The sequence below is a fragment of the Panthera leo genome, chromosome B3 (genome assembly GCF_018350215.1).
Source record: "Panthera leo isolate Ple1 chromosome B3, P.leo_Ple1_pat1.1, whole genome shotgun sequence".
Taxonomy (NCBI): Eukaryota; Metazoa; Chordata; class Mammalia; order Carnivora; family Felidae; genus Panthera; species Panthera leo.
The window spans coordinates 6,714,313-6,729,796 of NC_056684.1; the positions used below are offsets into that span (position 1 = coordinate 6,714,313).

The window sequence follows — 15,484 nt, forward strand, 5'->3', positions numbered from 1 at the left end:
TTCCAATGTCTTTATTATTATAATTATCATAATCTCGTTTTCAAAAATATAAATAGGTGCACGGAACTCTGGTGCCTGCACAGTCCCGGGGGGTGGGGGAGGGGGGAGAGGGGGGTGGGGGGCACTCCCCCTGGGAAGGAAGTGCCCCCCCACCCAGCCCTGCCGAGATCGACACCTGCTCTGGTGGCAGACCCGGGTGGGAGGACGCTGGAAGAGGGACCCTGGGAGGGAACCTGGCCCCCACGCAGCGGAAGATCCCTCCATGGCTCTCTCCTGCCCCCTCACCCTCGGCGGAACCCGCCCCCTCTCTCCCAGGCTTCTCCCTCCTGGATGCAGATGGTGCGGCCCTCCTGGGTCCTCATCCAATACATTCAGCTGCGGTTTGGGCTCCAGTTCTTCGTGCCCCTCCCTCCCTCCCTCCTCCCTAGCTCTCCCTGGAGGTGAAAGAACCAACGATTGCACTGCTCTTGGATAAAGTCAGGAAACAAAAAATAATCTTCTTTATTTAACTTAACCCCTCCCCTTCTCCCCCTGTCCCTGCGCTGGTCCCTGGAAAGGCACAACGGGAGATTGAAGAAATGTCTCTAAACTCAGTCCACGGGTTACAATACGTTTGCTTGGCTTTGGCACTGGGGGGGAAATCAGATGCAGTTCTGGCGATTTGGGAGGGGGTGGGGGCTGGGTGGGTGCATACACAATGTGGGATTTGTTTTTTTCCTTCTTTAATGGAATTCCTTATATGACAGAAAGCGACAAGAAGAGGACCCCATCCGTGTGGGATGTCAGCCTGGCGAGGCTCCTGGGCGCAGCATCCTGGGCGCAGCATCCTGGGCGCGTCCGGGATGCTTTCAGTGGGCAGTGCTGGGGCGGCTCCTCTGGGCGGGCCGTGAGCTCCGCTTCTGTAGTCTGCGCTTGTACGTGGAGGCTGCAGTGAAAGGGAGACGGGAGCATCTTGACCGCTTGGAAGGGAGCTGGGCCGGCCTCACCCCTCCCCGCTCGCCCCTTCTCTGTCGCCTCCCCTCCCCGCAGAAAGCATGCGCTCGAGGACGCAACCTGACCTCCCCGCTCTCTGGTTTTGATTTTTCTTGGCACCAACTTGGGCTAAAGGGGGTTTGAGGTGCTGTCAGAAGGGAAATCGGGCCACCTGCGCTTTTCTTCATCCTCGCCCGAAAGCGAGCCCTCCCTGAGGGCAGGGGTGGGGGGAGTGGGATTGAGCCCAGGGATGGTGCAGACAGCTGGTGTTCAGGATCCCCAGGCGAGGGCCAGCTGCTGCTGTGCTGCCGGAACAGGAAGGAGGACAGGGGGGCAGGATCTAACGCTGTGCCCGGCAAGGGTGGAGAGGGGTGGTGCTCACGGTCTGTGCAGGTGATCCGAGGCTCCTCCCAGTGCCCGCTGGGCTGGCACCGGATGGTGGGCACATGGCGCTGGACAAAGCCCTCAGTGCACTGGTACCGAACCAGGGAGTTGATCTCGTATCGGTCCTTCTTCTGCCCGAAGGTCCTGGCGTGCTCCACCACCGGGGGGTCTCCACAGGCCACTGAGGGGCAAACACCCTTGAGAAAGAGCTCTCAGAGGGACTCAGGCCAGTGATGAGCCCGCATGGTCCCCTGTGGCTGCGATGAGACAGCCCAGAGCCCAAGGAAGGGGCACTGAGCCTGGACACCCGGCCACCAGCCCTGGTGGCTGGCAAAGGGGCATTTTCACGCCGTGCCGAGAATCTGGAAACCACTGGTTATAATGTCTGGGGTTCTCAGTGATTTAGACCAGCAGGGTGGGAATAGAAGGAGGGTCTTGAGGGGGCGAGGAAAAGACAACAGGGACGGAGAAAGGTGGGGACGGCGGGGAAAGCCAGGCAGATCTTCTGCGACTTCTTGATGAAAACGGCCGGTATAGGAGGGCACCTGGGTGGCTCAGGTTGTGATCTCACGGTTCGTGAGTTCGAGCCCCGCATCAGGGTCTCTGGTGTCAGCACAGAGCCCGCTTCAGAACCTCTGTCTCCCTCTCTCTCACTCAAAAATAAATAAACATTAAAAAGAAAGAAAGAAAACAGCCAGTATAGGGAAGAGGGACGGGAAGGAAGGGCATGTTCTACCAGCACCTCTATATCCCCAGACTCTGAGCTAAGGATGGGGGTCTGACAACCAAAGAGAATGGGGCTCCCCACCCACGTGCCATCGTGGGTGACTTCTGTGCTGGTGCCCAGGGGACTGCGTGTGTGTGTGTGTGTGTGTGTGTGTAGGGGCTGGTCTGTCCTCTAGCCTGTGACCATCACCTGTCCCTGTCAACGGTCCCTAGGAGTGGACCTGCTCTTGTCTTTGGCCCTGAGACACTAGACCCCCCAGGTCAGCGGTGAAGGGCCATCAGCAGCCAGGAGATAGGGGGACTCCCCCCAGGTCCCATGGCAGGAGCCGAAAGTCTTGACTCCAACCAGGCCGGACCCCTCCCAGGAGGCTGCTCACCTGTCCCCTTTTTACACGTGAAGGGCAGGTAGTAATTGCAGGGAACGTCATTCCACTCTCCCTTCTCGTGCCAGATCATCACCACGCAGTCTTCTCCGCTGACGAAGAAGTTGTCCGGCTGGTTGGGGCGCCAGTTCTCAAATTGCTGCGGGGGGGTGGGGTGGAGGGGGGCAGGGGTGAGGCTAAGGCAGGAGCTTGACACCGCCTTCTTCCTCAGTCCCTCACCATGAGCCCGTGCCGCTCCCCCTCCGGCAGAGGCTGGTCTCACTGCTGCCTCGCTTAGGTAGGATTGGGCGGTAGAGACATGGCTCTGTGGCCGTTCACCTCTTCCAGGGAGGCTTCCCTGATGTCCTTGGCTGACCTGCAGCGCTGACTACGTGTACTGTCTACTTGGCATCTATATTGCTTTCCTTCTGCCTGCCTCCTCGGGCAGACTCGAGTCCTCTGCGGGCAAGGGAGCCCTCTAAAGCTTCCACGTGGCCCTTCTGGTGGCGTGCCTTCATTCCATCATTGCCCTCCTCGTCCCCCTTTTCCCAGGCCGGTGTTCACTCGACTTGCCCGGCCCTGGGCCGGTCTCCAGAGGCAGAGATGAACCACACATGGTCCCTGCCCCCAGGGCTCCCAGCCCAGCAGCTGCTCAGTGAGTGTATGTGGTCTGACCATGTCCCTCTCTGGGGGTCTCTGCTCCCTCCCCTCCTCTGGGCCACCAACTCTTCCCGGGGCTCACCAAGGAGTGTCCGTCTGACCAGCGGAAGTCCCCTTCGATGGTCCTGTCGTTCAGGCCGATCCACTGGTAGTCTTGGGCATTGTCTAGAGAGAAGTGTGGGTGTTGGGCACAGCGCTGGACACCCTGAGGGTGTCTGAGAAACCGAGGCAGAGAGGATGGAGGGGTGGCAGGGTGTAGGCAGGCTCCTGGGGGCACGTCACCTACTTCTAAGGCCCTGACAAGGCTCTCCGCACATGCATGTCCGGAGTGCACTTCGGCCACCACCCAAGCTGGTGAAGACTAGTGACAGCCACGGGCTTAGTCTGGCACTGACCGTGGCATGTGGTGGGCTTCCGGTGCGGCCCTGGTTGCGAAAACACCCTTCTGCCCCTCCCTGCACCGCCGCCCCCCCCCCCCCCCCCCCCCCCCCCCCCCCCCCCCGCCTCCCACCCCTGCGGCCTCTCTGGGTCCAAGTCTGCTGACGTCTGGCCTCTGGCCGGTGAGGCCCCGCCGCACTCACTGTTGACAAACTCCTGCTCCTCCGGGGTGACAATGCTGCTCAGGTGTGACTGCTGTGCCCGACACCGGCTCTCCGCATCCACCCAGCTCTCGCGGTCGGGGAAGTAGCGGTAACAGTGGCCCTGGAACTTGGTCCAGCCCTCCTCACACAGCTCTTGGTCTGCAACACAGGTCGGGGGCTTGAAGAGAGAGGCCCCAGGGCCGACTGGGCGTGCCCAGTGCCGCCAGTCTTTCGCCAGATTCCTACATCCACCCGGCCTTCAGTGTCCGTCCTTGAAGGGAGAGGCCCATACGGATGAGGTTGAAGTTGGAAGCCAGGAAGGCCTGGCCCCGGAGCCCCAGAGCCTCTGGGCACATCTCCACCCTTTCTCTCCCTGATGTTGCCCCCGCCCCCACCCCCACCCCACCCCAGAGCTTTTCTGCTCTGCAGGGCTGGAGAAAAGAAGTGGCGAGGTGGGAGGTGTTGAGGTTGAGGCCCAACATGGGTCAGAGGCTCCCAGGAGCCGCGGGGAGGGAAGCAGGGAGCTATAGGGAGTGTGTGAGGGAGGCAGGGAGCTGCAGGCAGCGCCGGGGGCATGAAATGGCACCTCGGGTGGGGACAGAGGGACAGAAGTAAGTCTGCTTTGGGTTTAAAGATGACTCAAAGCTCTAAGTCTGTCTATCTGAGCTGCGCCCAGGATATCTGCCTCTTTCTCAGAGGAGGAGGTAGCCAACCCGGGGTCCGCGACCCAGGGGCCCCGGCTTTTAATTTCTGGAGAGCAGGTGAAAAGAGGGAGGAGCTTCTCTCCTCACAAACCTATGTGGGTAATGGGTTCTGAGTTCAGGGGAAGGGACTGGTTTGGAGATCTTGGAGCAGGCTGAGGGGACGGACGGAGGCAGGGGCAGGAGCCGGCTCTTGGGAGTGCGTCTCCCCATCTCTGCCCCCAGCGACATCTCACTGGTAGCCGTAAATTGGTCCTGGCGGGAGCGTTATAAACCTGGGAGATTGGCAGGCGCTATGCGTCAGGGCTCCTGCTTCCTCTTCAGGAGCCAGTTGCTAAACAGCAGCCAGCACACCAGCAGACAGAGGGAATTCTAAGACCCCCTCCTCCTCCTTCTCCTGGGGTGGGGAGGGCTGCTGCTCAGGCCTGGGGGCCAAGTGCAGGGCCGGGAACCCCTCCGGCCGAATGGAGCCTCCTTTACTGGGTGCTACCGATAGTCTGGCTGACCCAGGATGGGGGGGACCGGGACCTGAGGGCAAGGAGGCTTAGGCTGAGGGGTGGGTGCTTGGCAGGACTGAAAGACAGACACGCAGGGGAAGGCAGAAAGAGAGGATACGCAGAGGCCAGCAGCCTGAGGAGAAGAGGTCAAGCAGCAGGAGGGCTGGGGGGAAGGTCACCGGTCCCCTGCAGCCAACTGCTTCTCCACGGAGCGAGGCCAAGGTCTGGAAAGAAGGTGCCTGCAAAGAGGTAGCTCGGCGTCCGGGGGAGACCAGAGACCTCATTCCAGGGCTGGAAGGGCTGAGCGCCGAGCTGAGCAGGCAAACCCGGAGGCCGCAGCTGCTCTGGGAGGGTGCGGGGCATGCAGGAGGGTGGCTCTGGGGAAACACTGACGGAACTGCAGGGAGCCCGGAAGGAGCAGCAGGGCCGGGAGCCGAGCCATGAGACACCCGCCGGACTGAACCGGGAGAAGAGACGGGGCCTGGCTTGGCTTAGCTGGGCAACCCGGCACCGTCTCTGTGCCCCGCCAGAGTGCAGCGCCCCGTGGAGACCCTGCCTCCAGTGTGGCAGAGCACCTCCTTTCCTGGTCTGGCATCTAAGAGCTGTTGTCTGTGAGGACGCGCCAGATGCTTGTCCTCTGCGCAAATATTTTGGCATCCTGGGGAGAGAAGCCTTATGACTCTCCCCTCCCTCCCAGCCCCCCGGCCAAGACCCCATGCACCAGTTTCCTGGGGCAGAGGTGGAGAGTGGGAGGCGGCAGGGAAAGAAGAGGGTCCGGGCCTTTTCTTCCAGAAGCCTTAAGTTCCTCCACCAGCCTGGAACCTTAGCAGTGCCTCCGAGGAACATGCAATCCGAAACTCCTCCCCACCCTGCTTAGGACCAAAGGGAGATTGCCCAGGAGTTTCATCTGCTTTCTGAAGTTTCTGAGACATTTAGCTTGAGGGGTCATAGAAAATGGTTTTGAACCCCGGCACGCTTCTAGTTCTGTGGGGGTTACTGCAACTAGTAACTACAAGCCCCATCTCCCCCTTTCTGAGTGGGGATGGCCCTGAGATCCTGGAGGGAAGGGGGCAGACCAGGAGCACCAGAGGCGAGAGAGCCGAGGGCTCCAGCCGGCCCTGGGAAGTTCCGGGCACACAGCTCCCCTGGCAGAGCCTGGCCGAGGTGCAGGAGCAGGGGGTTGGCAAGGCCCAGGAGGGGAAACTCAGCCCTGCCCCTTGCAGTGAGGCTCTGTCGTCTCTGGCCAGCCTTTTGCCTTGCGGGAGGGGGGGAGGGAAGGAAGCATGGGCCCGAGTGGCACTGACTGACATGGCAGCTGTCATGGTGGTGGTGACAAGGTGACGGGCAGCAGTCCCTGCTCAAGCGTGACTTGAGCCTGCTGGTGACACGGGAGCTCTCAGGCAGACAGAACACAGCTCTTGCCACAGAAGAGAGAGGCAGCGTGGCCAGTGTGGCACGGCGGCTCCCGAGGCCACAGAGGGGCCGCGGAGGTCCCACGGGCAATACAGCGGGCAGACGCGGGCTCACGACTGCTGGAAGATCTTTGCTGTCATCTGGAGTGAGAACCAATTAATTACTCCCACCCATAGCTTCCTTCAAGACAAAGGCACGGGATCAGCTCTGTCCTCTTAGTCTGATGCATGCACCGACCTCGATGCGGTCTCAGCACGTCTGGAAGCCCTGAAGAAGGTTAGTGTTTTAAAGGTCCCCCAGAGCCCCACCTTCCAAAGTGCAGGCTGGCCCGGCCTGCGTGTCTCTCCTGCGGTCAGATCAGCCAATGCCCCGGAGGAGGGTTGCCACAAGGAACGGCAGGAAGAGTGGGAGTGAGTGAGGCAGACTTCTCGGTCGTGGCCCCTGAAATGGCTGTCTGGATGGGCCTTGGGGGCCCCCAGCCAGGGCCCAGAGCCTGTGGTTAGAAGGGAAGGGTGAAGGAGAAGGAGGGGGTGCAGCAGTTAGTAACATTAGCTGAAGCCGAGACGGCCGTACCAATCTCACACAGGTCCCCTCGGTAGCTGGGAAGGCATAAGCATGTGAAAGAGTCGATGGCGTCCACGCAGGTGGCTCCATTCAGACAAGGGCTTGAGAGGCACTCATCAATGTCTGCAAGAAACCAAGGGCCACCATTAGGACTCCTGCCAGCAACTCCAGCTTTGAAAGCATCGTAGGTTCTTTACGGGTGGCCAGCCCTGCTGCTCTCCAGAGCCCTGGGAGGGGTGGCTGGATTTCCTAAGAACTGTTGCTGCTGCTGCTGCTGCTGCCGCCATCTTGGAGCGCTGAGCCAAAGATCCAACAAGGGTTTTCCTGGATGTGTGTGATTCTCGACGGGCAAGCGGGGAGCACCGCAGCCAGGTTTCCCAGTGGTGAAGAGATCGGGTGCTTCTGAAGGCAAACACCCATTGCACGGCTCCTCCAAGATGCCTTCTCCGGTGAATATTTCAAGAGGCCTTGGGGTCTGAACCTGGCTCTGAACATGGTGCTGAGCGAGGACCCTGGAGGTCAAGTTCTCGAAGTCTGGTTAGAACTCTTTTCTCTTCCTATCTTCTCGGTAGTTACGAACCAAGGCGAGAGGGCAAGGCCATGCATGGAGCACGAGGACAAAAAAGCCAGAAGTGGTCTGCAGAGTACTGAGCCAGGAGAGAACGGCACCATGGGATATTCTCATGAGACTCCTTCAGTTTTGGGGGGTTGCAGATACCCTCGTTGTCTTCAGTAAATCCGATTCTAGAGTATCTAACAAAGATGAAGCCAGCATCATTCTCTTCACGGGAGGAAGAGAAACCAGCCCAACATTTTCCCATGTTCCTTCCAGCTTAGGGCCTTAGAACGTGGACACCTCTAGTGAGTCACAGTTTCTAGAGGGGCTCCATTCTGGCCAGTGGGAAACCAATGTTTGAAGCTGGGGAGCCACTGGGGTACCTGCGTGGCTCAGTGGGTTGACCATCTGACTCTTGATTTCAGCTTGGGTCGTGATCCTGGGGTCGTGGGATCGAGCCCCGCGTTGGGATCCATGCTGAACATGGAACCTGCTTGAGATTCTCTCTCTTTCTCTCTCTCTCTCTTCCCCTCTGCCCCTCTCCCCTGCAATCTCTCTCTAATTCAAATAAATAAATAAATAAATAAATAAATAAATAAATAAAGTTGGTGAGCCACTAATAAGTGGCCACCTATCACCCTGAGGTACGGCAGGCTTATTCCTCCCAGGCACACTCTTCCTCCCTTCTGTTCTTCGGGCCCAAGATGTTCTTTCTGATCCAACCTCTTTGTGGGACTTGAGCTGTTAAGTCATTGGTCTTCGCCTCAAATTTTCATCCAGTGGCCAAGGTGAGAACTGGATCTCCTAATCCAGTTTTTCCGTGTCTTTCTGAGAAGCCAGAGACCTGGGGATCTTTTACTGTCTTCGTATTATATCATGAAGGCCGCTGCTGTTTTTTTTTCTGGGGTACTTCCCCTGGGAACTTGCTAAAAGGTCTTATGAAGCTCTTCTTCCCAGGGGGTCAATAAGATGCTTCAATGAATGGGTGCCACTGGCTCAGGGGGCATCACGATATATGGCAAAGCCTCAGTGTGTGCAGCTGTGTTTGTACCACCTTCAGGACCCGACGTATCCACGGGTGGCGTCCACGTGAGCAGCGTCTCGCACATATTCCAGGATTAGTTCTCGCCTCTCATAGCAGCAGCCTAGACCTTAGACTCAGTCCCCTCCTAAGAAGTCAAGAACACTTTCTTGTGGATCCTTTTTGCTAGCTGGTGCACAGTACACGTCTTCAGGATCAGAGTTGGGTTTGTGCAGTGGGTGGCCGGTTCCCACGCACTCAAGTCCTCAGGTGTCTCTCTGTTCCCACGGAGTTCTTACCTTCATCTCGGGGAGTGCACACCACGGACTAGAAACCAACAGTTCCAAGGTTGGAACTGTTCCAAGCGAAACCAAAATGCATGGAGGAACTGACCGGAGTCCCAGCATGCACTTGGATTCCCAGCATGCACCAGGATTCCCAGCAGCAGCAGTAGCAGCAATAGGTCAGGCCGGTGGGCTGGGCGGAAGCTGGGGCTGCTCTCCTGCTCCAGGAGAGCCCCTGTTCTCTTTTGTCCACCAAGCGTCATTATGGGTCACAGGAAGCACCTGGGCGAGGGGGGATTAAGCAAATGTAGGCGCTAAAGCAGTTCTACAGAGCAGGGGACAGGAGTGGCCTGTGGGAGAAGAGCCAGACATCGGCCCTGGGGCCTCTGGCCAACCGTGGGGGAGGGGCAGGAAGTCAGGCCAGGTGGTTCCCTTCACGTCATTGGCCCCCAGGTGGCCTGAGGCCCCGGGGGGTGGGGGTGGGGCGTCGGCAGTGTCCTTTTCCTCCTGGCCTTGGCACGCAATCTGAGCAGGGTGAGAGACCGCAACTCGGGGAACCAGTTCCTGGGTTCAGAAGCTGTGTTGTGGAGAGCCCGGGGTTCACCAATGAGAAGACCAGAGAGCCCGTGGGTGCCAGCTGGGCAGTTTAGAGCGGGGGCCTTCAGCCGGAGGAAGAGGGCTGAGCGTCCCCTGTGGGGCTTTCCCGGGAGCCCCGCAGGCCTGTCCTGCCCCATCTCCTCTCCCTCTGGCTGGAAGAGCCACCGCAGCCTGGCAGTGCCCACCTCTTTCTGCGAAGGGCAGTTGGGACATTGCTCATCTTCTGGAACCGCAAGAGGAGTTGGGCTGGGCTGAGCACAGAAGGGGGGACCCCAGACAGGGTGACAGAGGGCGGGGGACGGAAGGGCTTTGGGCAATGGGCAGACTGCATGAAGGAAGAGAGGAAAGAGAAGGAACCGGTCTTTCACAATCTTCCCTGAGCCAGATGCTAAGTGTTCCCCACATGTGACCCTCCCAGGAGCCCTATGGGGCACAGGCGTCACATGTCGCAGTACGGGTAGGGGAACACGAGAAGTGGCCTGCCCACGTAGGTAAGCCAGGGGGACAGACTGGAAGAGGTGGAAGAATCCGACACTGAGGCTGGAAGTTGGGCCTCTGTCCCCTGGGGAGGGAGAGGGACACTGAAGTCTTGGATCTCAGCGCCTCGTTACCATTTCTGCTGCACCGGCCAAGGGCTCCCCTGTCATCTCTGAGCAGGAACCCTGGGGAGTGTCAGAACTGAGTCCTCTCCCTACTACTATAACCAAAAGCGATGATTTGTTCCGGAACCAGGCCCTCTAGAGATACCTCCAACTTAGGGGAGAAAATAACAGAGAATCCCCTAGTAAAGGCAAGGGGAATAAAGATATTTCCAAGTGATCACTTTGGCATCTGAATTGGAGACCTCAGGCCTCCATGCTGAACAGGTCTTGTCTGGTTTTTGCTCCTGTCAGAGCCCAAGACCCTCCAAGGGAGAGGGACTTTATTTGGCTCATAGAGGCTGAGTGACAGCAGGTATTTTACTCAGGTGATACCCAACTGAAGGGGTTGCCAATCATAAAGACTGTGATATGAATGGTACCCCTCAAATTGTTCAGTGTACAACCTGTGCAGCTATATGTGGTGATCCTGGACATAACTTTCCTGGACAAAGATGGGAGAAAATCCCCTCAAGAAGCACAGAGACCATTTCTTAACCCAGTGGATGTTCTGCACCCTGCAAAGACCTAGGATCAATCAGATGGACAGACCCGAGTAAACACATTTGCTTTCTGGTCTATCACAATTGATAGGAGGGTTGCAAGAACATATTTATCAGTTCCAATTTGCTTTTACCATAAACATGATAGGGGATGCCTGGGTGGCTGAGTCAGTTAGGCGTCGGATTCTTGGTTTCAGCTAAGGTCATGTTCTCATGGTCCGTGAGTTCGAGCCCCGCGTTGGGGTCTGTGCTGACCGTGCAGAGCCTGCTTGGGATTCTCTCTCCCCCCTTCTCTGCCCCTTCCATTTGCTCTCTCACACACAATAAATTTTAAAAACTTAAAAAAAAAAAAAACATAACGAGACGCTTGGGTGGCTCAGTCAATCTTGGTTTTGGCTCAGGTCATGATCTCACAGTTTGTGGGTTCAAGCCCCATGCTGGGCTCTGTACTGACAGTGTGGAGCTTGCTTGGGATTTTCTCTCTCTCTCCTTCTCTGTCTCTCTCCTGCTCCTACTCTCCCTCTTTCTCAAAAATAAACAAACTTAAAAAATAAACATCACTAAACAGTATGCTATAATTGTACGATCAAGTCTTATATTTCTAAAGGTTGATCCTGAATGTGACTTTAATATCCTGCTTCTTAAATTCAATTATAGTTGACGTTTGAACAACATGGGTTTGTGTGTAGGTCCACTTACATGCAGATTTTTTACAGTACAGTACTGTAAATGTATTTTCTCTTCCTTATAATTTTCCTTTTTTTAAATTAAGTTCTATGCCCGACGTGGGGCTTAAACTCATGACCCCAAGCTCAGGAGTCACACACTCTACTGACTGAGGCAACTAGGTGCCCGCCCCCCCAAGATGTTCTTTTCTCTAGCTTATTTTATTATAAGAATACAATACATAGAAGCACCTGGGTGGCTCGGTCGATTGAGCGTCTGACTTCAGCTCAGGCTGTGATCTCACGGTTCGTGAGTTCCAGCCCCGAATTGGGCTCACTGCTGTCAGCACAAAGCCTGCTTCGGATCCTCTCTCCCTCTCTCTCTCTGCCCTTCCCTGCTCATGCTCTCTCTCTCTCAAAAATAAATAAAACATAAAAAAAAGAGTTCCATATAATACACAGAACATACAAAATAAGTATTAATCGATTGTTTATGTTATCACAAAGGCTTCTGGTCCACAGTAGGCTATTAGTAGTTAAGTGGGGGGGGGGGGTCCGAATTTATATGCAGATTGTCGACCATATGGGGGCTGCACCCCCAACCCCCAGTGCTATACAAGGGTCAACCTTGGTTCCCTGTTAAAACCTGCCCATTGGGGCGCCTGGGTGGCTCAGTCGGTTGAGCGCCGACTTCGGCTCAGGTCATGATCTCACGGTCCGTGAGTTCAAGCCCCGCGTCGGGCTCTGTGCTGACAGCTCGGAGCCTGGAGCCTGTTTCGGATTCCGTGTCTCCCTCTCTCTGACCCTCCCCCGTTCATGCTCTGTCCCTCTCTGTCTCAAAAAAATAAAAATAAAATGTAAAAAAAAAAAACAAAACCTGCCCGTAGACTTTTTAGTTACGTCAAGTCATGAAGGTGTGATTTGTGTTTTCACTTGTAACCTTGTATTTTCACTTGCTTTGAAAGAATTTTCCCCACCCAGGGCTAAGATTTCACTGAACTTCAAACATTTCTGCTCTAGGGGAAGAGACCGTGTCAGATCATAGATCGGAGTCTCAAGCCTACAAAACGGAGAATGGTGGTTAAGACCGAAAAGAGGCTGATTAAATTTTAAGTTCACGCCCTTCCAACCCCAGAGTTTAGAGAAATCCACCCGGCACCGGGGATGGCCGGGAAATTGGACGTGAGGTAGCATGTTCCTACCTTGGGTGTACACGTAGTTACACCCTGTAGTTAACACGTCTTTAAAAAGGATTTTTAAAAAATACCAATGCCAGAGACCCTCTTCAGACCAATGATCGCATCAGAGTAGCTCCAGGTGGGGCCCAGGTGCAGTGACTTTAAAAAAGCATCCAGGTGATTCCAAGGAGCAACAGGGTTTAAAACCTCAGAGCCAGAAAGCTCACCAAATGTCAGCAACATAGGTGGGGCGGATGCTGCTGCCTTTTTTTTTTTTTTTTAAAGTTTATTTACTTATTTTGAGAGAAAGAGAGAGTGTGATCAGGGGAAGAGGCAGAGAGAGAGGGAGAGAGAAAAATCCCAAGCAGGCCCTGCATTCAGTGCACAGCTTGACACAGGGTTCGATCTCACAAACCATGAGATCGTGACCTGAACCGAAGTCAAGAGTCGGACGCTTAACCGACTGAGTCACCCAGGTGGCCCTGCTGCTGCTTTTTAAGTGGATGGGAGTGGCATAGCCCTGCTTCTAATCGCTAAAGAATCTGAATAGTCATCAAGAGTACAGATGAATAATTTGTCAAGAACTTGTCTACGGCATGTTGATGAAACAAGCTGATGGCAACTGTCAGATACTTTCTTTTAAGGACGAAACACAGCCTCCAACCTCACTTATTAGGTGAAAGATGACCCTGAGTATTCAAACACTGCCACAGGAATAATGCTGTAGCTTGCTCCCTCTGGCGCCTGGAGAACACTGACCTACGGTCTTTCAACAGCCTGTGCTTCCCAGTCCCAGCACAGGACAACAGTGGGTCACCTGTGGAGATTAGCATGCTCCTCTGGCCTCTCGGAAGCATCCTCGACACCTGCTCTTTGGGATGATAAAGCTTTCCCTAACCAGCAGAGTAAGAGATGGGGAAGCAGAAGTAATTTTTTTTTTAATTTTTTTTTAACGTTTATTTATTTTTGAGACAGAGAGAGACAGAGCATGAACGGGGGAGGGTCAGAGAGAGAGGGAGACACAGAATCTGAAACAGGCTCCAGGCTCTGAGCTGTCAGCACAGAGCCAGACGCGGGGCTCGAACTCACGGACCGCGAGATTGTGACCTGAGCCGAAGTCGGACCCTTAACCGACTGAGCCACCCAGGCGCCCCAGAAGTAATTTTTATTAATACTTTTTTGGGCCAGATGCTGTACTCAGGTATTCCTTATTCCTCAGTTTCTCAGCACTGACCGCACAGTGGAGTCACCTGGGTGGTCTTAACCCCCGCCCGTGCCAGATCTCACCGTTCCTGAGTTCCAGCCCTGCGTCGGGCTCTGCGCTGACAGCAAGAAGCCTACTTGGGATTCTCTCTCCTTTCTCTGCCCCTCCCCCCACCTAAATAAACATTAAAAACAATAAATAAAAGAAAACAACCCAGTGCCAAGGTCACAGGACCATTTCAATCAGAATCTGTGGGCGTGGGACCCCAGGCCTCAGAATTTTCTAAAGCTGAGAACCACTACCTTTGATTGACCCTATTACAAACGAGGTACTAAGGGCTTGGCTGTGGGTTTCTCACTGGCCAAGCCCCACTTCTAAAACCTCTCTCCATTCTGGTCGCCCTGAAGTTCATCTTCCGGCTCTTTAAGACCGGCAACTGATTATTATGTTCAAGAGGGAGCTTCCTATTTGGCTGAGCGTGTTAAACAAGTGAATGAAGACCCCTGTTCTGCATTTGACTCACTCAAAGGGGTGAGGGAAATTACTTGACCGCTCTGTGCTTCCGTTTCGAAGGGGGATAACTGCCAAGCTATCCACAGAGCTGTCTGGGAGGAAGTCGTGGGGAAGAAAGCCCTTTGGAAATGCACCCAGTCAGAGAAGGGCTGTCCTTCCAGCAGATCAATTAGGGTCGACTGCCACCTACTTCTCATTTCGTGAGCCCTGCTGTGACTTCTGATCCCAGTGTCCCGTTTTTGCTTAGGGAAGGAGTTGCTAAGGATGGAGGGAGGTGTCAGAAGACACGAAAAGAGGGCGAGGGCGTTCTGGTCCTGGCGACTGTCCAGGAAGTCCTGCTGGGCTACGAGTCTGCTCCTCACCGACTCAGGCTGAGCTCCCTTAACACCTCACTCAAGACAGGCGGCCCTGCTGTCCTCCCCCCTGCACACCCGGAGGGAGGAAGTGCTTGCGCACCAGACATGATGTCCACCAGGGTTGCCACTCACAGGACAGACAGAGCCATTCCCACTGCTGACCGAGGAGTCAGAGCCCCACTAGCTGGAAAGCACACACACAGGGTCTCCCCAGGGTTCCTGCAGGGGCAGCCTCTCTCAGGACAGAGGCAGTGCCCTGCCCTCCCATCGAGGTGGATGACGAGGGACGTGACTCTAGCCCCTGAGGTGACTGTGGCCCTGTGACATACTGCCTCCTAGGTGGCAGGGCCAGGACCGTCCTAGGAGAGTCCACCTCTCTGGCCACAGAGGCCCCCAGTGCTCTCAGTCACGGCCTTGACACTTGGCCAGAGGCTGACCCAAGTGGAGAAAAGAGTGAATTCATAGTCAACCTAGTGCCTGTTTATACAGAATATTTCCTGTGTATGCTGTGTATATACAGCATATTTGTATTACATGAGCCTATATTAGGAGGTATTTACATATATGTCAATATATACAAACACAAAAATCTTTCCTTGTGCACGATGTAATGGCTACTGGATGATAGGTGTCCAGCCCTATTTGTTTAGTAGTATTTGCTTCCCCCCAGGACTCATGGCTCTGATTTTGCACATGTCCTAGGAAAGACCCCGGGACAGAGGCTGGGGTAAGGGCGTGGGGGCAGTGTGGAGACCCAACCCAAGAGAATGAGCTTGGAGGTAACTGGGCATCTCTTCCCTTCCGGGTGGCGATCTGACAAGATGGAGTGTTCTCATGGCCACAGACCTCCAAGTGTTCAGGGAACACAGGTAGATTCTCACCATCTCGTTCGGGGCGCCACCTCCAGTCAGAGGACTCCCCAGGCTCCTCACCTGTCCCACAAGCTGCTTCACCCATGGCTAAGGACAGAGGGCCCCAGGGTGGTGGGTGCCCAGGGGCAGGGGGCTGCCAGGTCACGGCCGACTTGCCACCGTGAACTGTGGAGCTGGGGGTGACAAGTAAATACTGCCTGCCGTTTCCCTTAGGGCAAGAAGGGGACCCGAACCCCG

At 55.6% G+C, this 15,484-nt stretch overlaps 1 protein-coding gene across 2 annotated transcripts in view; it reads right to left on the reverse strand.

The window, feature by feature from the left end:
- Positions 1-465: 465 nt before the first annotated feature.
- ACAN (aggrecan) overlaps positions 466-15,484 on the reverse strand; it is a 67,200-nt gene continuing 52,181 nt past the window's right edge. The window contains exons 13-18 of one of the 2 annotated variants that reach the window (XM_042941038.1): positions 6,870-6,983; positions 3,686-3,844; positions 3,187-3,269; positions 2,460-2,604; positions 1,355-1,537; positions 466-925 (exon numbers count right to left, since the gene is read on the reverse strand). In XM_042941038.1, the coding sequence (XP_042796972.1) occupies positions 849-925; positions 1,355-1,537; positions 2,460-2,604; positions 3,187-3,269; positions 3,686-3,844; positions 6,870-6,983 (761 nt within the window). In that variant the 3' untranslated portion in view covers positions 466-848. The remainder of the gene's footprint in view (positions 926-1,354; positions 1,538-2,459; positions 2,605-3,186; positions 3,270-3,685; positions 3,845-6,869; positions 6,984-15,484) is intronic. The other variant, XM_042941039.1, reaches the window with a different exon arrangement.